At 43.6% G+C, this 26,691-nt stretch overlaps 1 protein-coding gene across 1 annotated transcript in view; it reads right to left on the reverse strand.

The window, feature by feature from the left end:
* Positions 1-7,086: 7,086 nt before the first annotated feature.
* Positions 7,087-26,691, reverse strand: part of LOC310868983 (MBT domain-containing protein 1-like) — a 28,718-nt gene continuing 9,113 nt past the window's right edge. Inside the window, exons 3-18 of the mRNA XM_083779494.1 lie at positions 24,702-24,835; positions 23,178-23,289; positions 20,246-20,328; positions 19,751-19,868; positions 19,453-19,587; positions 18,328-18,416; positions 17,469-17,567; positions 17,141-17,276; positions 15,886-15,941; positions 15,535-15,639; positions 13,334-13,481; positions 11,277-11,359; positions 10,029-10,266; positions 8,736-8,807; positions 8,471-8,623; positions 7,087-7,498 (exon numbers count right to left, since the gene is read on the reverse strand). Coding sequence (XP_083635620.1) covers positions 7,383-7,498; positions 8,471-8,623; positions 8,736-8,807; positions 10,029-10,266; positions 11,277-11,359; positions 13,334-13,481; positions 15,535-15,639; positions 15,886-15,941; positions 17,141-17,276; positions 17,469-17,567; positions 18,328-18,416; positions 19,453-19,587; positions 19,751-19,868; positions 20,246-20,328; positions 23,178-23,289; positions 24,702-24,835 — 1,877 coding nt within the window. The 3' untranslated portion in view covers positions 7,087-7,382. The remainder of the gene's footprint in view (positions 7,499-8,470; positions 8,624-8,735; positions 8,808-10,028; positions 10,267-11,276; positions 11,360-13,333; positions 13,482-15,534; positions 15,640-15,885; positions 15,942-17,140; positions 17,277-17,468; positions 17,568-18,327; positions 18,417-19,452; positions 19,588-19,750; positions 19,869-20,245; positions 20,329-23,177; positions 23,290-24,701; positions 24,836-26,691) is intronic.

The following is a 26,691-nucleotide window of genomic DNA, read 5'->3' on the forward strand; positions in this document are numbered from 1 at the left end:
AAAATAGATGTTTGTGATGGAAACGTGAAGACCGAACACGGGACCCAAGTCATGTGTCCAAAACGTATTGCCATTGTTCTTTAACAGTCTTGACCTTAAGCAACGTATGAAGACAACTAACCCCATTGTTATCTGCCTATCCAGAATGTATTGTAGCCATCCTGTGGTCTATGTCGTTGCTGTTGGCCAGAAACCCCTTACAGTGTCTCCATATTCTAACGTTTTGTGTTTGAGAATGTCAATCTACTTCTGAAAATGAACAATTTTGGACATAACCGACAGACAGACGATACACTTGTGCCGTCCCAACACAAGCACTCATTTGTGGCGCAACATTTCTGACGGTACCAGAAACTTAATAAGACAAAGACGTTGAGCATCAGCAATGTTTTTTTCTTCCCAAATCTAGTAGACACGACAGTACATCAAAAGAAATCCCCAAAAGGTATACAGCACTTTAATATTGGCACACACCAATAAAGGAACACTAAGCGTTGGTGTGTGCCAATAAAAAGAAAGTGGAAGGCCCAGACGGTTAGCTCAACCGTCTGGGCACCTATAGGCTGCCGAGCCAGCCTGACGGCGTGCCGCGGGTTCGACTCCCGATCCCAACGGCCCATCTCTCTCCCCATTTCCTGTCCGTCTACTTTCAACCTATCAATAAAATCTGAAAGAAATCTGAAAAAAATCTGGAAATCTTTGTCCTCCATTTATTTGAAATGTTGGATGTTCTACCTTTTCGGGATGTTTTCAATTCCTACTTTGGATGACCAGAAACTTGTCAGAAACTAGAATTGGCCACAGACCACTGTAAAACATTGTGTCTGGGACAGTTAAAGTCAAAGTGAGAACACATCACTACTCTGCAGAGGGGGCTTAATCCTGAAACTAAAAACCTTGCCAAGTAAACAGCAAAATCTGCCAGTGTCCTACTCATTTTTACCCACTAGAGGTCCTCAGAGTGTGGCACCATGATAAAGGTGTCTGTGCACTAGTGTGAAAATACTAAAACAAACTATTGTACTATTTGAGTTACACTTACACACGCATACTTGCACACACATGCACACACACAATGGCATTGCATGGTTTAAAATACTGTATTTATTTTATACTGCTATTATGTCATTGTCTACTATGCATTTTCTTTACTATTTACTTTAATTGTACACTGTTGTGAAACTTAAATAGGCCAGGGGGTCATATAAGGGCAAGATGGAGTGACTTAACATAAATGAAATGTGCCATATTGAAAATGGAATCAAAGTAGGTTTGATTCGTGCGTGGTGTAGAATAATACAGTAGTAGAGAGTAGTTACTGCATAAAGCCAACACTATTGGTAAATGATAAATGGTGCATTTTTTTTTACATAGATTGTGCATTACATTCACCCATTCACACACACATTCATACTACATGGCGGAGGAAAGGCACCATGCAAGGCACCAACCTGCAGACACTTGGACACCAACTCTGGGGGAGGCTAGCAGGAGCCCGGCCCACTCTACCCCTGAGCCACTGAAGCCCCATGCAGTCTCTATTCACACAGAGACACACACACACACACACACACACACACACACACACACACACACACACACACACACACACACACACACACACACACACACACACACACACACACACACACACACACACACACACACACACACACACACACACACACACACACACACACACACACCCATCTGAAATGAACCTTTCACCTCCCTTGAGCCAATGTTGCAGAAAGTCAAGAGATTTGCTGAATCACAAAGCCCTCTCAGGCTAATACCAAGCCCCCAGTAAGGCTATCCAACGTTGAAGCTGCCACTACCTACTGGCGAAATGTGGAATTGCAGCCCTTTCATGGAGGTGGACGGACGTTCATGGCGTCACGTGCGTAAGCACCGGACCTCAAAGTTGAGGTCCGGTGCTAGGCTAGGCTAAACTTCCGCTCACTCGAGCCACTGAGTTATAATTGTACTTCCGGCAGTCTTCCGGGTGCTTCAAAACGCCAGTGAGCTACTTCTATTGAAATGAATAGCGGTGGGGGGGGGGGGGGGGGGGGGGGGGTAACCAGAGCCGAAGAGTTTGATCAACCCTCAAGGGATTTTTCCCAAATATTTGACGATGGGATTCTCAGATTGCCGTCGGAGAGGTCCAAAATGTTCGGAATTCCCAGAAAAGCTGTAATGTAAATGTAAAATGTCCACGAAAATCTTCATGGGGGCCTAAAGGGGCCCTGGGAGTCTTCATGGGGGCTGTGGCCCCGTGGCCCCCACAGACTCTACGTGGTTTGGGGCTAACGCTCCAGTTCGGTCTCTATCCTTTTATCACTCCATGGCAAATACATTAGAAAAAAACAAGTGATTGGACGAACACATTAACACTGCCCACGACGACGTCGTCAGCATGCCAACAGCCAATCACAGAGTTTGTCTAGAACACGAAACCTCCACATCACAGCCAATGAACCACTACTATTATGTTTTCTTCCACATTCCACAGCTGAATCAAATGGATCAATACAACCATGGGTTATTACTTTCAACCACATTTAACCCATTCCCTCCCGTTACCATGAACCATATAAGTTCGGACGGTACTTAACCCAGTCTGACCTGAGATCAGATTCATACGAGGTTTCCGCCGGACACACACTGGTCCTGATGAACCCATTCTGACCTGAGATCAGATTCTAAAAATGTCAGTCGCTCTTCGATTTTTCAAAAATAGCAGACCTACAAGCTCGTATCGCGCCACTCGGTGGCGCGATATGAGCTTGTAGATCTGCTATTTTTAAATAGCTAAAGCATAACATGATGCCGACACCAAAATGGGTGCCCGTTCAGAATGGGTTCATACTTATTGTATGATGTTAACTTTACACATCATCCTCACTGCTATTATTACTAGTTCTATACATAGCTGCAGGGTGCAATACTTCTTATGATTGGCATATATATATGACTGATGATGGTAATTACAATTCTCATTTATCTACAATCAGACATTTAGATACATTAGGCTATACTGTAGTGCGAAACGGTTCATTTTACAATATAGTAATCTTTTTACATTTAGTTCAATTCTCCTCTACTATGTTTTATTTTTTAAATAACTTTTAATGGCACTTTTTTATTAACCTTGTAATAACCATGTAATAAAGTGACCATAATCTATATATTTTAGGGATTACTTTGTAATCAACATTTTGTTGAACTTAATTACAACATGCCTACAATAGCTATAGGTAGGTGCTTTAAATTCCAATAATCTCTTAGTTTTTTAATCAATCTTTCAAAGATAAAGCTTCATTTTGTAATAGTGGAAAAACATGACCCTTGACCTTTTAAGCCACACACTTCAGTGTACGAAGAATAGCGAAAATAGCCTTTTTATAACTTTTATAACATCTCAGTTATTGGAGAAATGCTAATCTTAAACCGCTCCACACACATTCTGAATAGTGTATCAATAATCATTATATAGTTTATCTCATCAGAAGTTCTCGTTCTTGAAACTAATAGAACTTTCGAATTAGATTAATTTTTATTTTCTTTATTACAAACCAATCACAATACAATTTCAATCAACTAAGCCTTTAGGTACCTGCGATTACTTTTTTTTCTTTTGCACTTTCAATACGCTTGGAGGCCGTGACAGGCGTGACATTCACACTATTTTGTATATTCTACAATTATGTGCATGATGTTTAATGTTAATGTGTATTAAAGGGGAATACCACTCACTTTCAACATTAATATACCTTAGAGGTGGAAAAAGTTCCCCCATTCTGTGTTGCCTAGAACTGGAGGTCTGAAACGTGATCATTATGTAACATTATGAAGTACATCTTTGAGGTGTAGGCCTACTCCATAATGTTACAGATTATCTTTCAGACAACCAGTTATTATTACTAGCCCTTACCCGTTGTGAGATATTGCCCCCCCCCCCCTTGTGGCCGTGGGGGGTACTGCGCCCGGGTGCGTTTGTAATTGACTAATAAATTCATATGTTCATTAATGTGTCAAATCGAAAAAAGGGCTTCGTTACGCCCTCCATATTCATATGGTCAATGCCTGTGTGAAAAGTGGGAGTGATTGGTGCAGGCAGTAAGGAGTTACGGCAGTCACAGTGACACACAGACACACGGACACACACACACACACACACTCAGACATTGTTAGAATTATAGTATGATTATTTTTTATCCAACGATTTTGCAACCCATTTATTCACCCAGTGTCAATTATCTAATGTAATCCTAGGCGCTACACTTGCTCTGCAAACCTGGGGGGGGGCAGCGGACTGACCTCATGCTTCCTTCTATGCATGAGGAGTCCAAGCTGCTTCTTTTCACCTGAAGGGGGGGGGGGGGGAGTTTCCCCGGCCGGATGTAGAGTGTGGAAGGAACACGTTATTCTGACCAGTTTGACCTCTAGTTCTAGGAAACACATAATGGGGGGGGCTTTATTTAGTATTTCCACACAACAACTCTAAGGTATATTAATGACATAGTTAAAATGTTGAGAATGAGTGGTATTCCCCTTTCATGATGTTGTTTTGATAGTGAACCAAGACACATTCCTATAAACTATGTTGAAATGGCAGTAACTTGTTGGTATTGAAATTAACAAAGTAAATTGGATTTTATTCAATTGAATTAGATTGAACCAAACGGAATAAGGACAGCTCTTATAGTGAAAACAAATTGGAATCTTGATCTTAAGTGGCTCATTTTCAAGCCTAACACTATTGTCTCGGAGTGGCAGCACTGTAATATTAACACTATTGTCTCGGAGTGGCAGCACTGTAATATCAACACTATTATCTCGGAGTGGCAGCACTGTAATATTAACACTATTATCTTGGAGTGGCAGCACTGTAATATTAACACTATTATCTCGGAGTGGCAGCACTGTAATATTAACACTATTATCTTGGAGTGGCAGCACTGTAATATTAACACTATTATCTCGGAGTGGCAGCACTGTAATATTAACACTATTATCTCGGAGTGGCAGCACTGTAATATTAACACTATTATCTTGGAGTGGCAGCACTGTAATATCAACACTATTATCTTGGAGTGGCAACACTGTAATATTAACACTATTGTCTCGGAGTGGCAACACTGTAATATTAACACTATTATCTTGGAGTGGCAGCACTGTAATATTAACACTATTATCTTGGAGTGGCAGCACTGTAATATCAACACTATTATCTCGGAGTGGCAGCACTGTAATATTAACACTATTATCTTGGAGTGGCAGCACTGTAATATCAACACTATTATCTCGGAGTGGCAGCACTGTAATATTAACACTATTATCTTGGAGTGGCAGCACTGTAATATTAACACTATTATCTCGGAGTGGCAGCACTGTAATATTAACACTATTATCTCGGAGTGGCAGCACTGTAATATTAACACTATTATCTTGGAGTGGCAGCACTGTAATATCAACACTATTATCTCGGAGTGGCAGCACTGTAATATTAACACTATTATCTTGGAGTGGCAGCACTGTAATATCAACACTATTATCTCGGAGTGGCAGCACTGTAATATTAAAGAATATTATCTTGGAGTGGCAGCACTGTAATATTAACAATATATTGTAATATTAACACCATATTGCTGCTGTCGGGCAGAAACCTTGTATCTCCATATAAAAGAAAAACAATAATAATCTCAGTAAATTAATTTGTCACACAAGAGCGTTGCACAAAATAGTAAAAAAAAAAAAAAAAAAGCCAATCTACAAGCTCACAACGCTTATTTGAAATGTTTTATTTTTAAATAATATTAAAACGTTTATTTTATTTTATTTTTTAATAACGTTTCTCCACCCGACAGCAACAAAACGATCTAGGAATTGGAGCTTATTCAGGAGCTGGATAAGAGTATCAAATATGAATGACCCTCATAGAACTGTCGGACTCAAATGTAAGAACAACAACCCTACAGAACATCAGTCTATGCTGGTCACCATCCTGCCTGCAGCCGCACAGCTCTATAAGGGAGTTTAGTACCAGCAAGGTTTTAGTCTGTCAAACCAACCAGCACGCACACACACACACACACACACACACGTGCACACACTATAGATCTAAATGAATTCTAATCATGATAATGCACAGTATTCAATACACTATACACTTCACCCATCAGCACTACACAACCCAACCCAACGCACACGCGCACGCACACACGCGCACACACACACGCACGCACACACACACACACACACGCACACACACCATCTCAGCATTTAAAAATCATCGTACAAAAGTATTGTTATTTCCGTGTTTAAATCCTCCGCCAACGCACCTCCAACGTCCTCTCTTCCCCTTCTCTTTTTATTGACTCTTCTCATTCAACGCGTGCCTCTGTCTGTTCCCCTTCTCTCTGACTCTCTGACTGGCAGCGATCACTTCTACAACATTCACACCATCACAGGAGGACACTGCTTACTTTTTATATGTATGAGAGAGAGAGAGAGAGAGAGAGAGAGAGAGAGAGAGAGAGAGGGATTGATGGATGTCAAGTTTTAGAAGAGTTTGAGAGAAGAATTAAGGTGGGGATAAAACTACAGTGGACGGACGCGTTCCATTCCAATATACACCACCCTAGCACTACTTTACAATTACAGGGGAGGGAGGATAGATAGAATGAGAGGAGGGAGAGAGAAGAGGGAGAGAGAGGAGGGTGAGTGGATGAGAGGGAGAGAGAGGAGGGTGAGTGGATGAGAAGAGGGAGAGAGAGGAGGGTGAGTGGATGAGAGGGAGAGAGAGGAGGGTGAGTGGATGAGAAGAGGGAGAGAGAGGAGGGTGAGTGGATGAGAGGGAGAGAGAGGAGGGTGAGTGGATGAGAAGAGGGAGAGAGAGGAGGGTGAGTGGATGAGAGGGAGAGAGAGGAGGGTGAGTGGATGAGAAGAGGGAGAGAAAGGAGGGTGAGTGGATGAGAGGGAGAGAGAGGAGGGTGAGTGGATGAGAAGAGGGAGAGAGAGGAGGGTGAGTGGATGAGAAGAGGGAGAGAGAGGAGGGTGAGTGGATGAGAAGAGGGAGAGAGAGGAGGGTGAGTGGATGAGAGGGAGAGAGAGGAGGGTGAGTGGATGAGGAGTGCTGGTCACCAAAGTGTGCTGTGTGGACATTGAAAAGGAGGACAACTAGCAGTTAAAGTCACAGTACATGATCTTTCTGGTCACTATAGGCTTGAGATACAAGCTGATTGTTCTAACAAAGGAATGACGGACGGACATACGGACGGACGGACGGACGGACGCAAGGACAGACATACGGACGGAGAGACAGACGGAAGGACGGATGGACGGACGGACGGACGGACGGACGTATGAGTGCATTCTTTTTAGGGCTCCTGTTTGACGTAGAAGTCTCCAGAAGGGCCATTGGTCTCCGTTTTGACGACACCCCGTTCCGAGTTTAACTCCGCCCCCTCCACAATCTCTTGCGTAATATCTGCACCTGGAGAGAGAGAGAGAGAGGGAGAGAGGGAGAGAGAGAGAGAGAGAGAGAGAGAGAGAGAGAGGGAGACACAGACAGAAGAAGATAGATAGAGCTACATCTAGCTACATATGTCATTAACAGTTTGACTCCATAAAATGCTTTACCCGCTATTTAATCAAATATTGTACGCTGCAGAGATTGTTTTATTACCTTTAGAGCACACACTGAAGTATTTGCAGCTGTCAACAACGAAAATCATGACAATGCGGAACGAAACCACAGTGCACAGCATGGTGTAGTCAAAACAACCCCCCCCCCCCCCTTCACTTGCATTGGACTCATTTTCCCAGAAGCCCTAGCAGCCCAGATGATGACTTGATTTCCGGTTTCGTCATCAGGTCCCGGATAAATCCGCTGTTTATTTTTAATTATTTTAAAACGGTCGAATGAAACGCATTAAACTGGTATAGTGTTTTACGCACGGTGGAACACTGGATTAAACAATTAGCGGCCGTCAAACTGTTTAAAAAAAACGATGTTATTTTTAGTCGAATATCTTAGTTATAATGAAATTGAGTTGACGTGTTTTTTAACGGTGACTGTGGTATAGTCGCAATATTACACTTGACGTGTGTGTGTGTGTGTGTGTGTGGGGGGCACTATGTACCCTTAAGTGTTCATGAATTGCCTAAACCCGCTATATTTGTCTCCCCCTAAGTTTATATGTATGTGGATTGAAATAACCCATTCTGACCGGGCACCCATTTTGGTGTTGGCATCATGTTATGCTTTAGCTATTGAAAAATAGCAGACCTACAAGCTACGAGCTTGTAGGTCTGCTATTTTTTGAAAAATCGAAGAACGACTGACATTTTTAGAATCTGATCTCAGGTCAGAATGGGTTCGTCGGACCAGTGTGTGTCCAGTGGAAACCTCGTGTGAATCTGATCTCAGGTCAGCATGGGATAAAGCATTACAATGTGTACCGACCTGTCGGGCCCCCCGTGGGGAGGAGGGGCCGAGTGGGGGGTGATGGGTAATCAGGCGGGGTCATGTTCTCGTCTCCCGATAGGCTCCTGGGTACACCGGTTACCATGGCGCCCGATAGACTGACAGGCCTTCTACCAATGGGAAGCTTCCTCTCTGATAATACAAAAAAACAAATTACTGGCGGGCAACCGGTTATTTTTTAATTAGGCTCTAAAACAAAACATTAAAAGTCCATAGACTTGGCTGCCACGTGATGTAAACCTACTTTTTTTCTGTCCCTTGTACTGCTGAGACTTCTTCCTCTGTTTGGACACTCCTGATGGCAACTCTCTGGAGGCTGTCACACACACACGCACACGCACACGCGCACACGCACACGCACACGCACACGCACACGCACACGCACACACACTCGTCATGCTCAAGGGTCCTTTCAGATGGGGGGGGGTGACGCAGGCGTTGTCACCCGTGAAAATACACATGCGTACTAATCGGCCCTCAACCTTTACGCGTGTCCTAAATGAGCGCACGCCTCTCATTGGAAATCAATTACTGGATGCGCCAGTCGCTCCCTGTCTGAAAAGGCCTTTATGCTGGGATTTTAACTGGTGTGAAGGCTATATGTAAAGGATTTTAACTGGTGTGAAGGCTATATGTAAAGGATTTTAACTGGTGTGAAGGCTATATGTAAAGGATTTTAACTGGTGTGTAGGCTATATGTAAAGGATTGTAACTGGTGTGTAGGCTATATGTAAAGTATTTTAACTGGTGTGTAGGCTATATGTAAAGGATTTTAACTGGTGTGAAGGCTATATGTAAAGGATTTTAACTGGTGTGAAGGCTATATGTAAAGGATTGTAACTGGTGTGAAGGCTATATGTAAAGGATTTTAACTGGTGTGTAGGCTATATGTAAAGGATTGTAACTGGTGTGAAGGCTATATGTAAAGGATTGTAACTGGTGTGAAGGCTATATGTAAAGGATTTTAACTGGTGTGTAGGCTATATGTAAAGGATTGTAACTGGTGTGAAGGGTAAAGGATTGTAACTGGTGTGTAGGCTATATGTAAAGGATTGTAACTGGTGTGAAGGCTTACTAGGCTATATGTAAAAACGTATGATTACCATGGCTGGTAAGCCAGCTTTACAGCGTGTCGCGGGTTTGAGTCCCGATCTCGACAAACTTTGCTGTGTGTGTGTGTGTGTGTGTGTGTGTGTGTGTCCATCTCTCTCGCCTTTCCTGTCTACCTACTGTCAACTGTCAAATAAAAGCAAAAAAGCCCCCAAAAATATCTTTACAAAACGTATGAAATGTATACAGTATTAGGGTGTAAATCACCAGATTCTTTGCGAAGTTCGATATGTCATACAATAATCATTAGATTCGATTAGATTCAGTTAGGGCACAGTTCGTGTGTGTGTGTGTGTGTGCTGCAACGTGTACCCAGTCAGCTGACACCAGCCCACCGGGTAGAGGTCAGGTGTGTGTGTGTGTGTGTGTGTGTGTGTGTGTGTGTGTGTGTACGTGCGTGCGTGCGTGCGTGCGTGCGGTGCAGTACCTGTATTAACAGCGGGGGGCTGTAACTGGTACCCAGTCAGCTGACACCAGCCCACGGGGTAGAGGTCAGGTGACCTGCAGTCCACCCATTGGTCGTACTCGTCCTCCCAGCCGTCAAAGTGGATCCTCAGCAGGCGGTGCACGATGCGCGTCACCGTGGCAACGCACACCAGCCTGGGCTCCATCAGGTCCACCGCCTCCAGCTTCATGCCCGGGCCGAAGCCGTGGTTAGGAACCTCCTGCAGACAGACAGGCAGGCAGGCAGGCAGGCAGACAGACAGACAGACAGACAGGCAGACAGGCAGGCAGGCAGGCAGGCAGGCAGGCAGGCAGGCAGGCAGGCAGGCAGGCAGGCAGACAGAGGGGTCAACAATTAGCCCTTCACTAAGTCCCTAAGTCACTAATTCCAAACTCAATCAACTGATGACTGGACAGGAGTTTTCACGTAATGCAAGAAATTAGTGTTATTGTAGTATCACCTGGGTGGGTCAGACATGTAACTTTCCCGACATTAAGCTGTGTACAGTATCTGTTCAACAACACAGCCATGCAAAATAACATTGACAGCTATGAGGTGATGAAAGCTTGCCATCCGTAGCAATGGCCGCTGAACTATTTGGATTGGCGTTGGACAATCGCTTTTGGGGTGGGGTTTAGCGAAGGGCTAATTAGGCCCGTTACTTTTACAAATGTAAGTGGACGATATATGAATTAATGATGTAATTGTGTTTGTGGCATTGAACATTGGAACGTATGAATAAAGAATACATTTCGGTTTGCCTGGTAATCCAAAAATCTCTAAAAAAAAAAGGTTAAAGAATAAATGTGTCCGTGGCAAATTGTAGATTTTAGTTTTTTTTTTTAATAATGTTCAAATCTTTTATCATAATGCTGTGTTCATACTGGCAGATCCAAAAGATACAAAGATGCACTGCAAAGCTACACAGCGTATTTGTGTCTTTGTGGCCACCTGTTTTGTAGCTTGTTTAGCAGCTGCAAATGTCAGATGAGTCTTTGTATCTTCTTCATGTGGCTGGCTTCCAGCATGCCAGCATCAGACCCAATTACTGAATCTCAAGCTTCCAGGTGTGTTCTTCAGAATACGTACTGTATAGGACACTGATTTACTACTATGACACTAGCATGGCACATTATGAGTCCAGGAGCAGGAGTAGCTGTTTTATTTGCAAGCACCGCCTTGCTCACGCACCATGTGTGTGTGTGTGTGTGTGTGTGTGTGTGTGTGTACCTTGTTGAAGAGGTTAACAGGTGCTGCTATGGAGCTAGTCTCTCTCAGGTAGTCAAACCATCTGAATGGCAGATTGGTGTAACCTGGTGGAGAGAGAGAGAGCGAGAGAAAGAGAGAGAGAGACATCAGGGTGACTTACTGCCCCCTGGTGGTGGTTCTAATTAACACTACAGCTGCCAGCTATTTTCTATCAATACCACCATAGATATTAACCCATTCTGGGCGGGCACCCATTTTGGTGTTAGCATTACGTTATGCCTTAGCTATTTAAAAATAGCAGATCTACAAGCTCATAGCGCGCCACCGAGTGGCGCGCTACGAGCTTGTAGGTCTGCTATTTTTGAAAAATCGAAGAACGACTGACATTTTTAGAATCTGATCTCAGGTCAGAATGGGTTCATCAGACCAGTGTGTGTCCAGTGGAAACCTCGTATGAATCTGATCTCAGGTCAGAATGGGTTAAAAAAATAGATGCCTCATTGGCCACCGCAGTTGGTTGGAGCGATGTGTGTTGAAGGAGGGGCGGAAAGAATTCAATTCCCACTGGGAGAGGAGGTACGGCGGAAGTGTGGAAGGCACGTTATGTCACGCTGCCACTCAAGAGGCTACTGGCCAATCACAGCGCATCTTTTTTCCGGGACTTACAGACCCGAACATGCGCTCTGTGTGACGCACGCTCATGCTTCCGCGGGGCTTCTCAAGGAATCTCTGGAGAGTTCTGCCCTCCTTTGAGCACATACGCTCCAGAGCCGGAAAGGGCGTCTACGTTTATGTGTCTATGAATACCACCACCACCACCACCACCACCACCACCACTAGGCTTTCAGTGTTGCAAGATTTTTCCTTACCTTCTCCGGCATTGTAAACAATCAGACTCAATTTCCCATAACCCCTTGCACGCCGGCGCGACGGACCTTTTTGCGATTACGTCATCAAAACGCATGTCATATCCCCCATTCTGTCCGGTGGAACGCCAGTATGACTTAAAACGGATTGAAACCGTGGATTGAACAATGAAATCATAACTCGGGCGAATCGCAGGGAAAGTGTTCTACAATAATTAACTCGGGCAACTTAAGTAGTCTTAAGTGTTAAGATTGGTGGTCCCTCATTGGCTGTTGATGGTGACGTAACTAAGTACTAAGTACCGTAATTTCCGGACTATAAGCCGCACCTGAATATAAGCCGCACCAGCCAAATTTAGGGAAAATCCCATATACAAGCCGCACCGGACTATAAGCCGCACCGGACTATAAGCCGCAGCTACGTTAGCTCAGAGCCTGAGATGGCTCTGCGTTAGCTGTAAAAATCCATAGATTAGCCGCACCGTTGTATAAGCCGCAGGGTTCAAATCATGGGTAAAAAGCCGCGGCTTATAGTCCGGAAATTACGGTACGTTTCAAGGCTGGTAGAAAGTAGGCCTACTTGTGTGCGAAGTGCAAGTTGGCAGCTCGACAGAGTGCATTTCTACTCATTTCTGCAAAGGCTATATTGCCATCCAAACACTGCCCATAGTAATGTTAGACGCTGCCTGCCTAGTATGGGTATAATATTTATTATCTATCCACTTCTGCATTAGCATTGTCATGTCACACATTTATTATGATTTCCTCAAATTCACGAGGATGCCGGAATAAAATGTACCGGTACTGTTTAAGTTTTGGTTTTCCGAATTGTTTAGTTACAATAATGTGGTCGAATAATCAAATATTAGTTTTTAACCCATTCTGAACGGGAACCCATTTTGGTGTCAGCATCATGTTACGCTTTAGCTATTGAAAAATAGCAGATCTACAAGCTCATATCGCGCCACCGAGTGGCGCGATACGAGCTTGTAGGTCTGCTATTTTTGAAAAATCGAAGAACAACTGACATAGAAACATAGCTTTTTCAGAAAACTGTCAGGATGTAGAAGACATTTTTAGAATCTGATCTCAGGTCAGAATGGGTTAATAGCAGTTGAATAATCGACTTAGATTTTGGTCAGTCATGCTTATCCCTAACAAGTGATAACAAAAACAACAACAACAACAACAGCAACAATAGCATGCCGTTACCTCTGGGGGGCGTCATCTCAATATTGTTGATCTCACAGAAGCCAGCGGGGAAGATGGAGGGAGAGGCGGAGTGATAACAGAACCAATCGGAACCATCGGCTGCCTCCGAGCCGTCAATACCAATCATCAGATATCCATCTGCTAGGACCTGGAAGTAAGTCAATACCAATCATCAGATATCCATCTGCTAGGACCTGGAAGTAAGTCAATAACAATCATCAGATATCCATCTGCTAGGACCTGGAAGTAAGTCAATAACAATCATCAGATATCCATCTGCTAGGACCTGGAAGTAAGTCAATAACAATCATCAGATATCCATCTGCTAGGACCTGGAAGTAAGTCAATAACAATCATCAGATATCCATCTGCTAGGACCTGGAAGTAAGTCAATAACAATCATCAGATATCCATCTGCTAGGACCTGGAAGTAAGTCAATAACAATCATCAGATATCCATCTGCTAGGACCTGGAAGTAAGTCAATAACAATCATCAGATATCCACCTGCTAGGACCTGGAAGTAAGTCAATACCAATCATCAGATATCCATCTGCTAGGACCTGGAAGTAAGTCAATACCGCGACATACCAAAGCCTACACGGGTTGTGCAGTCGACGCGCTGTGATTGACAGCCTAAACCTAACCCTAACCCTAACCCTAACCCTAACCTCAGTAAACTTAACTTGCCCAGGGCGCGTGGTTATAAGCACAACCTGTGTAGGAATTAGTATGTATCGTCAATACCAATCATCAGATATCCATCTGCTAGGACCTGGAAGTAAGTAAGTACATTACATTTATAGAGCACCTATGGAGGTCATCCCATAGCCTGGCTGGTTGGCTGCCAGGCTATGGAGGTCATTCCATAGCCTGGCTGGTTGGCTGCCTGTACCTATGGAGGTCATTCCATAGCCTGGCTGGTTGGCTGCCTGTACCTATGGAGGTCATCCCATAGCCTGGCTGGTTGGCTGCCTGTACCTATGGAGGTCATTCCATAGCCTGGCTGGTTGGCTGCCTGTACCTATGGAGGTCATTCCATAGCCTGGCTGGTTGGCTGCCAGTCTATGGAGGTCATTCCATAGCCTGGCTGGTTGGCTGCCAGTCTATGGAGGTCATTCCATAGCCTGGCTGGTTGGCTGCCAGTCTATGGAGGTCATTCCATAGCCTGGCTGGTTGGCTGCCAGTCTATGGAGGTCATCCCATAGCCTGGCTGGTTGGCTGCCTGTACCTATGGAGGTCATTCCATAGCCTGGCTGGTTGGCTGCCAGGCTATGGAGGTCATTCCATAGCCTGGCTGGTTGGCTGCCAGGCTATGGAGGTCATTCCATAGCCTGGCTGGTTGGCTGCCAGTCTAGTTTCTGGTTTTGTGGGAGGAACAGACAGCATGGCTTGGGATGAGGATCTCAGAGACCTTCTTGGCATGTACGGTTGGAGCAGGTCACTTAAACCCATTTACACTGGCAGCCAAATCTAGCCTGAATCAGACCTGGGCCACATCAATCTGATTTGAAGTCTAAATGCAGACAGGTCACATACAACCTACAAGTCACATGGAATTAGATTTTTTTCCCAATGTGACTTGAGCCACGTTCAGGTGGTTTAAAATCCGATTCAAATCTGATCTCAGGAGATCCGTCTCAGTCTGAATGCAGCAGTAACCTGATCTGCATCAGATTCCATGTGACTTGTTTGCGTTTAGACACGTTTAAACAAATCAGATTCCAATCCGGATGTGGCCCCAGATCTGATTCAGGATGGATTTGGTTGCCAGTCTGAACACGCAGATATATACGACAGATCCGATCTGGCCACTAATGTGAATGGTCGTGGCCAAAAGATCAGATTTGAGAAGTAAATCAGATTTGAATCAAATTTGACTGGATGCGACTGACTGCAGTCTAAATGGGGTCATAGATATGGGGGTGCCTGGCCATGGAGGGTTCTGTGTGTGATGGTCAATCAGTCAATAAGCTATTCCTGTGGTACACGGTATCAAACTACCAATGCTCCTTTACCTTCCTGACCATGGCCACACAGATAGCAGACAGGTTGAGGTTACCTTCCTGACAGTAGCCACACAGATAGCAGACAGGTTGAGGTTACCTTCCTGACAGTAGCCACACAGATAGCAGACAGGTTGAGGTTACCTTCCTGACAGTAGCCAGACAGATAGCAGACAGGTTGAGGGTGTATCTTTACCTTCCTGACCGTGGCCACACAGATAGCAGACAGGTTGAGGGGGTCGATAGCCTCCAGCTTCATTCCATCTTTAAACCATGGATCGCTCTGATCAACCTCCTTCACCTGATGACACAACGTTCAATTAAAACCAAATGATACGAGATCATCTTCCTCAATCACGAGGTCAACGCAGTTGCCAATAGCTGCAGATCAAGGACACAGTACATTTAGTGTATCTACTACCAAAACTACCAAACTAGCCGGTGCTAACTAACAGGTTGGTTAACTAGTCAGACAGGTACAAATATGGTAGGCGACAGTCCAACAAGCAGACAGACGTACAGACAGACATGTCGAGGCTGTCGTCACCTTGATAAACAGCTGTCCAGGGGCGTCCGCCTGTCCTTCCAGCTTCTTTGTAACATCTGCAACAGACACAAATCCACGGGTGTCATTATTTAACTAGATTAGATGGATTGGGGGGGGGGGTAAGATCTACTACAAATGATTCCCGAGCAAGGCACGGCTGCGGCTCACCGCTCCTAGAGATCACGGGTTCAAGTGAGGAGAACAAATCTCGCATAGAGCACTGTATGTGACAAATAATAGGACTTCAACCATAACCTTTGACCTTTAGATCATCTAGATTACATCATTTTCTTTTTTTTAAAGCAGCACTATGTATGTAACTTTTGTTTTTAAATGAATAACATTGTTATTCAATTTTGTCCAATCTGTATGTCAATACAATATGACTTATATACAATTGGCGTGGTTACATTTTGTCTCCCTTCTATTGAGACATAGGTGTCTCACCTAGACATAGGATCTCATACAGATGTTGACCTGATGGTCAAGATTCAATTTAACCCATTCTGACCGGGCATCCATTTTGGTGTTGGCATCATGTTATGCTTTAGCTATTGAAAAATAGCAGATCTACAAGCTCATATCGCGCCACCGAGTGGCGCGATACGAGCTTGTAGGTCTGCTATTTTTGAAAAATCGAAGAGCGACTGACATGGAAACATAGCTTTATCAGAAAACTGTCAGGGTGTAGAAGACGTTTATAGAATCTGATCTCAGGTCAGAATGGGTTCATCAGACCAGTGTGTGTCCGGCGGAAACCTCGTATGAATCTGATCTCAGGTCAGAATGGGTTAAGCAAGCAGGCTCTAGGGTTGCATCCCGCGTCGTCGTACCAAAAACGTTCTCACAGAAGACAGTTGACTGGCCATTAAATAGGCTACCCGCTGCTATATCATCACAACATAATGTTATATCATTGACCTAAACGGCGTTATATCAACAATGATAGTATGATTTTAAAAAAAAGGTCAGGCTGTGGAAACGTTAGTTAGACATACAGAGTGACGCATTAGCCCACTTTACCCTGGGTGACATCTTCTGATACTTGAATGTTTTGACATGCAATAATAATGCTGTACCGCCAACCGTGTAGCGTGTTGTTTCATTAGCGCGACCGTTAGCGCTGTTTGGAATCCTCACCTTGTGAACTTTAAGGTCGGGGGAACGGTTTCCGCTGAGTTCTCGTCTGGAAACAGTGTACAGTATAGTATGTACGTACTTACCGTATGTGCAGAGTAAGTTACGGTAAACTAACCGGATCGCTTGAAGCGGTGTCCGATGGATCTGGACCAGCCGATGGTGTGGATCAGTGGACTGTACATGTGACACCAGAAGTCATCTGTACCGTCTTCACACTCCTCATACACCAGCCTCAGGCGCCCACCAATCACCTGCCAGGGCACGCACAGAATCACAAGTCTGACCAGTAGGAGGCGTTGGGGTTCACTAAAACTAGACGAACACTAAGACATTCCAGGTGACTGAAATGTGACTGAAACTAAATGAGAACTATTCAAGAGACTATATGACTAAAACTAAAATAGAAATTTTCTGCCAAAAGCAACACTGCTGTGAGCTCTCACCTGCTCCACCAGAGCCACCCGCGTCCGACACAGGTGAGTCTTATCGACCACCTCCACCCTCATCAGCTTCTTAAAGGGATACTGCATGCTCTCCTGTACCTGGAGAGGACAATTACATAGAAGGATGTTTGTTGTGTCCGCCTGCGTGGTATGCAGGGATTAAAGCAAAAAACTAAATTATGAATGACTTTGCTTTTATGAAATATCTGAGATCATTAGGGTTTCCTGGAAGATGTATTCTCTTTCCGGTTTGACCCACCTGAAATACTCTTTAACCCGTTTAGGCCTGACGTTGAAATTAAAAAAAATTGCTTTTTTAAATATATTTTTAAAACCTCATGTTTCTATATCAGTGGTTCTCAATATTTCATGTCAAGGACCCTAAAAATTATATGTAATATGCCTCCGCGCCCCCCCCCCCCCCCCCCCCATCTGAAAATATGTTGTTCCAGGGACCTCCCCAGAAGCAAAGATTTTAGTTAAAATGTTCACTCTGTAATAATATATATTCAAAGATTTGAGGCACATTTTCACGTTTTTTTAGGGTTCCCACCTAAAATGTGTTAATCTTATAATAACCAATAACCAAAGACTATCAACAAGACGAGCAACAAGCTTACTTGTAAGCTTGTATATAGCCTATTTTCGGTGCGTGACAACTGACATCATGACTTGATATGCCAGAATCTATCATATCATAGGTGATATCATAGAATCTATCATATCAAGTCATGTCACACACCGGAAATAGGCTATATACAGTACAGTAGACATGCTGACTTCTAATGCAATTCAAATTATTGAAATCAGTGTAATTGTATGCACACATGCGTGTGCATGTGTGCTGTGCGTGCGAGACCTTGGTGGAGAACTCTGGAGGTAGTGTCTTGGAGCCGGTGAGTCTCTTAATGAGGAAACTCTTCCAGTTGGTACATCTGTGGAGGATGGCTGAGAGACAGAGACAACAGTGTCATGTCATTCTGTCTGAAACAAAGATGTTATTGATCATTGCAGACAAACAACAACAACGTCAGCACATATACAAGCGCTCCATGCATAACCAAAAGAAGGCAATTCAGATTTACAATGACTCTTAGCCGCACCCTCTTCGCCCTGAAGTTAATCTCTTACCATCAGGCAGGCAAAACAAAGTGCTACGAGACTTTGTTTGTGCCAACTGCAGTGGCCATTCTAAATGAGAAAATGTTTAAGTAGCTCTACCACCTCATCTCTATACAGCCCATGTTGCTGCGTTTTAGGAATACATTTGGTATAGTATTTTAATGCATGTGTGTATTCTATGTAATGGTGTTTTTATTGTTGTATACTGACTGCCAGGGTGCCAGGGAATGTTTCCATTTCACGTAATAAAGTTTATCTTTATTGAAGGGAATGCCAGTTTATAGTCAGTCAGTCAGTCAGTCAGTCAGTCAGTCAGTCAGTCAGTCAGTCAGCCTTGCCTGCCCGCCCGCAGCAGCATTAATAATCCCGATTTTCTCGAAAGATTTTTCAGCTTCACTGTCAAAACACTAAATATTATCAAATAAAATATCGGCAAAACCGACATATTATTTCTAGTTTATATACATATCGGTTCGATACCAATATTGCATTAACCCATTCTGACCGGGCACCCATTTTGGTGTCAGCATCATGTCATGCTTTAGCTATTGAAAAATAGCAGATCTACAAGCTCATATCGCGCCACCGAGTGGCGCGATACGAGCTTGTAGGTCTGCTATTTTTGAAAAATCGAAGAACGACTGACATTTCTAGAATCTGATCTCAGGTCAGAATGGGTTAATCAGACCAGTGTGTGTCCAGTGGAAACCTCGTATGAATCTGATCTCAGGTCAGAATGGGACCGTATTGCAGATACCGATACGAAGACCGATGAATCATGCAATGATGCAAAAGCCTACTTTCTGAGCCAACGCACGCACGCACGCACGCACGCACGCACGCACGCCGCACGCAGTCTTACACTTGGGTGGGACCAGGGGTTTGCCTCCAGCAGCACACCACCCTACAGGGTGGATGTCAGGAACACACAGGTTACACCAGAAGTCTCTGGCGGAGTCACTGTCAAAACCCTCATAGCGAAGTAGAGCCTTGAACCCTGCGCACGCACACACACACACACACACACACACACACACACACACACACACACACAGTGCATTTATAATGTGATATAATGTGATGTGTGTGTGTGTGTGTGTGTGTGTGTGTGTGTGTGTGTGTGTGTGTGTGTGTGTGTGTGTGCGTGTGTGTGTGTGTACCTGCCAGTTTGATGATGCCAGCTATCCAGTACACCTTCATAGGTAGTCCACTGTCTGTGTTAGGTACCTCGATCCTGACGCCCTCACTGATGTCCCCCCATGACCTCCCCATAGGCACCTACTCACACACGCACGCACACATGCACACACACACACACACACACACACACACACACACACACACACACACACACACACACACACACACACACACAGTTAGCTTGTTGTAACACGGTAGCATTTCCGTACATGTTGAGCTTGTAGATCTGCTACCTTTTGGTGCTATGGTGTGACACTGTATAGTATCAAGTAGGTAGGGCGTTCATTTACAAAGAAAACACAAAGGGTTAAATATGGAGATGGATAAGAGGTTTCTGCCAAACAACAACAACAACAACAATGTAGGCTACAACTGTGTGCTGTGTGCGCACGTTTGTGTGCGTGCGTGCGTGCGTGCGTGCGTGCGTGCGTGCGTGCGTGCGTGCGTGCACCTACATGTTTGAAACAGCTGACGGGCGCTCCCAATGTGTCTCCGTCTCCAATGTAGCGACCCCAGTCGAAGGCCTCCAGGGGAACGACTGTAAACACACACCGACAAACCAAACAACTGTACATCAGCCGTCCCCGACACGTGCGGATGATAATTATAACATTAACCCATTCTGACCTGAGATCAGATTCTAAAAATGTCTATTACATCCTGACAGTTTCATTATTAACCCATTCTGACCTGAGATCAGATTCTAAAAGTGTCTTCGATTTTTCAAAAATAGCAGACCTACAAGCTCGTATCGCGCCACTCGGTGGCGCGATATGAGCTTGTAGATCTGCTATTTTTCAATAGCTAAAGCATAACATGATGCTGACACCAAAATGGGTGCCCGTCAGAATGGGTTAATATGAAACAGTGTTGTTTTTGGCAGCACTTTTTGATTTCAGTCTTAGTCATAGTCTCTTGAATATAGTTTTCATTTACTTTTAGTCACATTTTAGTCACCTGGAATGTCTTAGTGTTAGTCCAGTTTTAGTCGACTAAATGTCATAAGATTTTAGTCGACTAAATCTACGGTTGATTTAGTCGACTAAAATGTATTTTGGCGGGCCTTGATGCCGTCGTAATGACAGTTTTTACAATGTACAAGCTCATAACGCGTCGCAGCGCAACGCGTTGTGCAACTAATTGTAAAATGACTTATACAAGATCTCTTGTCCACTAATATAGTCCCTTCCTCTAGTTTTTATTTGTTGACGAAATTGTCGTATATTTAGTCTTAGTTTTAGTCATCATAGTTTAGTGTTCATTTAGTTTTCGTCAGTGGAAAAAGGTAGTCGACGAACATTTTTCATCCTAGTTTTAGTCGACGAAATCAACACTGATATGAAATAATTAAAGCTGCACTAATATGTAGCTTTCCCCTTCTACCACCAGATTTGTTACCATTGAGATATAGTGATAACAGAATGGCCGCCGTGTCACAGTAAGTGGTCCAATGGGTGGGCTGGGTTACTGCCTAACACCCGGTCCGGAAAACGTTTGGGAACCAACTGAACTTCATTTATTACACATGGTACATAATAAGATTTTAGAGAAATCATGGGACAAATGGACAAAGAAAACAGCTGTCTTTTTCCAAGAAGTGAATATGATATTATTGATTGGTGTTTTTGGTGTCTTATAATTTTGAGTTTGCAACGAATGCATTGCAATACACAGTAATATATAGAGCAATGACAGAGCTGCATAATCACAAATCATACAGGCAACAAATAAATCAGATTTTATAAAAATAAATTCAAGAAATATCTCATGTTATCTTTCCGTTTCTTTTATATTGCATCTGTACTTAAGAACAAAAATTATATTTATGGTTGTCGAGGTATTAAAATTGTTATATTTATGCAATAATGTACAATACCATATAATGAATTGTTTTACATTTGGTTGTATTTTAAGTAATTTTTTTCAACTGTTTTTCTTATACTGCCTTGTGAAATGTTTTCATAGTATGTCATGTATTTTATGTGTGGACCCCAGGGAGAGCAGCAGCTGCTAAGGTAGTAGCTAATGAGGATCAAAATGAACAATTCAATCACACAGGTCAACAGACAGGATGCTCTCTTTGGCTGACTATGCAGCCGCCTGGGGCTAGCCTGGTTAATAAACCAGACCGAATCAGCCGTTGGCAAAAAAAAATTGCCTACCGGCGGATTTCGGTCTGGAGAGGCTCAATTGTACGCCCATTTTCTACACACGAGAACGTGTGCGCCCAATAGGGACACTGTATGCAATATGGGCGGGCTTTGGTACAGTGACGTTCAATGCTTGAGACCTTTGACTGACAGTAGCTCTGACCAATTGCGTCAAAGAGAAAATGTTTCCCTGGAAATGAAATCCAAGCTGAGCCTCCCCAGACTAATATCCCGCGGATCCGTGCGATATTAGTCTGGTTTATTAACCAGGCTAGCCTGGGGCACCATGGGGGATAGGGCACCATTTTCTTTAATGTATTACTCTGTCCCAACTCTGTCTGCCCAGTGTCCTCCCAGTGCCTCCCCAGTGCCCAGTCCCCCCCCCAGTGCCTCCCCTCTTTTGTTTTGTGCCTGGGGCACCAGATTGCTCAGGACCGGCCCTGATGGGACTAATAAGTATGCTCTGTGTACTGTCTGTGTGGTGATGGGACTCACAGTATTAAAGGGACACTTCACCCTTTTTGCAAAAACATATATGTTAATGACGTTTAGAAGCTTTAGAACACATTCCTGGGGGTCTTTATGTGTGTAATATGTGGTTTTAGATATTTTAGAATGTAGCAGTGAGCCCGGTGTCTCTGATGTCATCGACACTGGGCTCACTTCCTTCCTGGACTACATGTTGTCTCAGTAAGACAGCTCTCCCCCTATCCACAAGGAGGAGCAGTGCACCAAAGCATTATGGGAATTGTAGTCCAGGAAGGTAGTGAGACCAGTGTCCATGACATCAGAGACACTGTGCTCACTGCTACACTCTATAATATCTAAAACCACATATTACACACATAAAGACCCCCAGGAAAGTGTTCTAAAGCTTCTAAACGTCATTAACATAATATATTTTTGCAAATAGTGTCCCTTTAAGTACGCTCTGTGTACTGTCTGTGTGGTGATGGGACTCACAGTATTAACCCATAGCATCACGTTATGCTTTAGCTATTGAAAAATAGCAGATCTACAAGCTCATAGCGCGCCACCGAGTGGCGCGCTACGAGCTTGTAGGTCCGCTATTTTTTGAAAAATCAAAGAACGACTGACATTTTTTAGAATCTGATCTCAGGTCAGAACGGGTTAATCAGACCAGTGTGTGTCCAGTGGAAACCTTGTATGAATCTGATCTCAGGTCAGAATGGGTTAAGTACGCTCTGTGTACTGTCTGTGTGGTGATGGGACTCACTGGTCTTCTTGGAGCTGTTCTGATGGGACTGCTGGTACTGGGCGTAGGCTGCCAGCTTGGCCATCAGAGGCTGCTTCTGGAGAACCTTGGCCTTCTTGGTTGGAGGTTTCCCCTTTGAAACATGTTTTAAATACAAGACACCGTTATTATGTGCTTTACCCGAACCTGTTTCAACCATGTACTCGCCACTATTAGATTAGATGTCTTTATTATCCACAAGGGGAAATTAGTTTTGCTCAGGTCAATGCATACATTCAGGACAATACATACAGGACAATAAATAATTATACAAATACAATAAAACACCCAGCAAAGTACTAGTAAAAATAATTCCATTTTTTTTTAAAGCTATTTAAAAGAAAGCAAAGTCTCTCTCTCCACACCATGAAACACTCATAATGTGTGTGTGTGTGTGTGTGTGTGTGTGTGTGTGTGTGTGTGTGTGTGTGTGTGTGTGTGTGTGTGTGTGTGTGTGTGTGTGTGTGTGTGTGTGTGTGTGTGTGTGTGTGTATGTGTGTGTGTGTGTACAGGTCCAGTTGAGGTGAATCAGGTATTGGGGGTTTGTGTTGTGTATAATGGAGTAAACGATGGTGAAATATTATTCACATGTCCCTAGAGATTTAAATATATTGTGACAGGGTACATTACCCACACACACTGTTAATACGTGTGCATAAATTATTATAATTTCAGAGGTTAAATCTAAAAGATATGCACACAGATATGGAGTGCATTAATGAACCATATGATGTGCCCACTGTACTGTACTGTACTGTACTTTTTTTGTAAGTGCAAAAAGGGTGAATAAAGCAGGCAGACCTTTCATCAACAGTGTCCTATAGAAAACACGAACAAGTCAAGCTGTTTTTAAACGAGACTGGGTCAAAACTCAGCAACTGGCTGGACCGTGGTGGCATAAAGGGTGAGCCTCGAACACCTTAAATAGACTCATCATCATCATCATCATTTTTCGACCACGGTCGAGATCATGGATTCCACAATGCTACGCCATACTTCCCGGTCCTTCATTGCCAACCCCCAGTTCCTGCCTACTGAAGCATGTGTCCCTATAGCGATGACATCAGGGAACGGCAGCTTCCTACCTCTGGTCTGCCCCTGAGGCAGGACTCCAGAGAAGAAGGGAAGATATAACCTCATTGTCAGCTCTGTAGCAGTGGCCGGCAAACTGCGCTCTTCTGGATCGGACTTAGTGAAGAAACACGGGGAAGGTATATTAGATTAGTCGATGGGTGGCTCTTCTCTTCCAAGACAGATTTTGCGTTCTCATTAGAAGGCGGGTGTAAGTGCCATCCAACCGATTATCTTGTTTCTTTGAAAGTGTCTCGGAGCCATAGAGTAGAATCGGCTCAACGGTCGTCCTAAATATTTGTACTTTTATAGATAGATGTACTACAGTGTAGTTACAGTAATGGTAGTACAGTAGTAACTAATACACACCAACCTGCAGCCTGGCCAGGATGCTGGCCTTCTTGTTTAAGTATATGTACTACTAAGTACACCAACCTGCAGCCTGGCCAGGATGCTGGCCTTCTTGGAGTTGGAAGAGTAACTTCTGGAACAGGAGACACTGCAGAACCTCTTGGTCTTACTGTAGAAGGCATCTCTCACTCCAACCATGCCACACATCTCACAGGTGGCTGGAGAGAGGGGGAGCGGGGGACACACAGAGAGAGAGAGAGAGAGAGAGAGAGAGAGACGCATTTTGTTTAGTTTTTCCAGATGAAAATGCCAAGACGCTCTTCTAAAATGTCTAGTTGCGAACGCAATGAGCACTAACTATGAGACCCTGCAGATCATGTCTGTCTGTGTGTGTGTGTATATTCCTGCACTATACCTGCATCGAGTGACCTGGGTACATAGAATTTGATCTATTGAAGATTCTGACCTTCAAATGTACATAATTTTTGTATTGATTGTATTGCTGTATTGTTGTATTGTTCTTTCTGCTTTGGCAATGTAAACGTATGTTTTCTCATGCCAATAAAGCCCTTTGAATTGAATTGAATTGAATTGTGTGTGTGTGTGTGTGTGTGTGTGTGTGTGTGTGTGTGTGTGTGTGTGTGTCTGTATCACACAAAACACACACACACACACACACGCACGCACTCACACACACACACACACACACACACACTTAACTTAAAAAAACTTAACTTAAAAAAGACTTAACTTAAAATGAAAAAGAAAAAACTTAACTTAAAAAAAAACTTTAAAAACACTTAACTTCAAAAAACCTAACTTAAAAATAAAATCTTAAAGACTTAAAAAAACTTAACTTAAAATAAACTTTAAAAACACTTAACTTCAAAAAACTTAACTTAAAAAGAAAACCTTAAAAAAGTATGTAATTTATTCTAATTGTTGTTATTGCCATTTACAAGCTGCGTTCGCTTACTTGTGTAAACCTCATGTACATACTGGATGGATGGATGGATACGCTGCTATGGTAAATAATATGTAGATACCTATATTGTTTATTGATTCTTTACTCCCCTTCCTTTTCTCTTTCTGGAGACAACAGAAACGATGAACACTAGTGTGAAGTGAAGGGCGCCGCGGAGGCAGTATTTATTATCACCCCCGTCGTCATTTACTACCCTAACCCATTCTGACCTGAGATCAGATTCATACGAGGTTTCCGCCGGACACACACTGGTCTGATGAACCCATTCTGACCTGAGATCAGATTCTAGAAATGTCAGTCGCTCTTCGATTTTTCAAAAATAGCAGACCTACAAGCTCGTATCGCGCCACTCGGTGGCGCGATATGAGCTTGTAGATCTGCTATTTTTCAATAGCTAAAGCATGACATGATGCCGACACCAAAATGGGTGCCCGGTCAGAATGGGCTAAACAAACATTACAGTCTGGCTGGCGATGGGGAATTTAGGATTAGGCTCTAAACAAGCATTAAAAGTCCATAGACTTGCCTGCCACATGACACGTGATTCAGAAAGCCATGCGTTTGGAGGAGCTAGCGCCTCCTAAAACAAAACAAAACAAAACACCGTTTTACACCGGTAAACCGGTGTTTTGCGACAATAAAGACGATTCTGGTTCTTGTTTCTGTGTTCTGTTTGTGTAATGTGTACTGGATAATTCCTAGTTCCTATACCCATGCCAGACTGTATACTGGATCATTCCTACCCATGCCAGACTGTATACTGGATCATTCCTACCCATGCCAGACTGTATACTGGATCATTCCTACCCATGCCAGACTGTATACTGGATCATTCCTACCCATGCCAGACTGTACTGGATCATTCCTTTTTTAAATATATTTTTTATCCCACGATTTTGTAACCCATTTTCACCCCTGTGTCAATCATCTAATGTGATCCTGGGCTCTACACACCCTCCGCCAACCTGGGGAGAGCAACGGACTTAACTCATGCTTCCTTCATGCCTGAGTGTCCAAGTTGCTCCTTTACACCTGACAGGGGGGAGTTTCCCTGGTTGGACGTAGCGCGTGGAAGGAACACGTTATTCC

This window comes from Protomyctophum parallelum (assembly GCF_964188405.1).
Source record: "Protomyctophum parallelum genome assembly, chromosome: 13".
Classification (NCBI taxonomy): domain Eukaryota; kingdom Metazoa; phylum Chordata; class Actinopteri; order Myctophiformes; family Myctophidae; genus Protomyctophum; species Protomyctophum parallelum.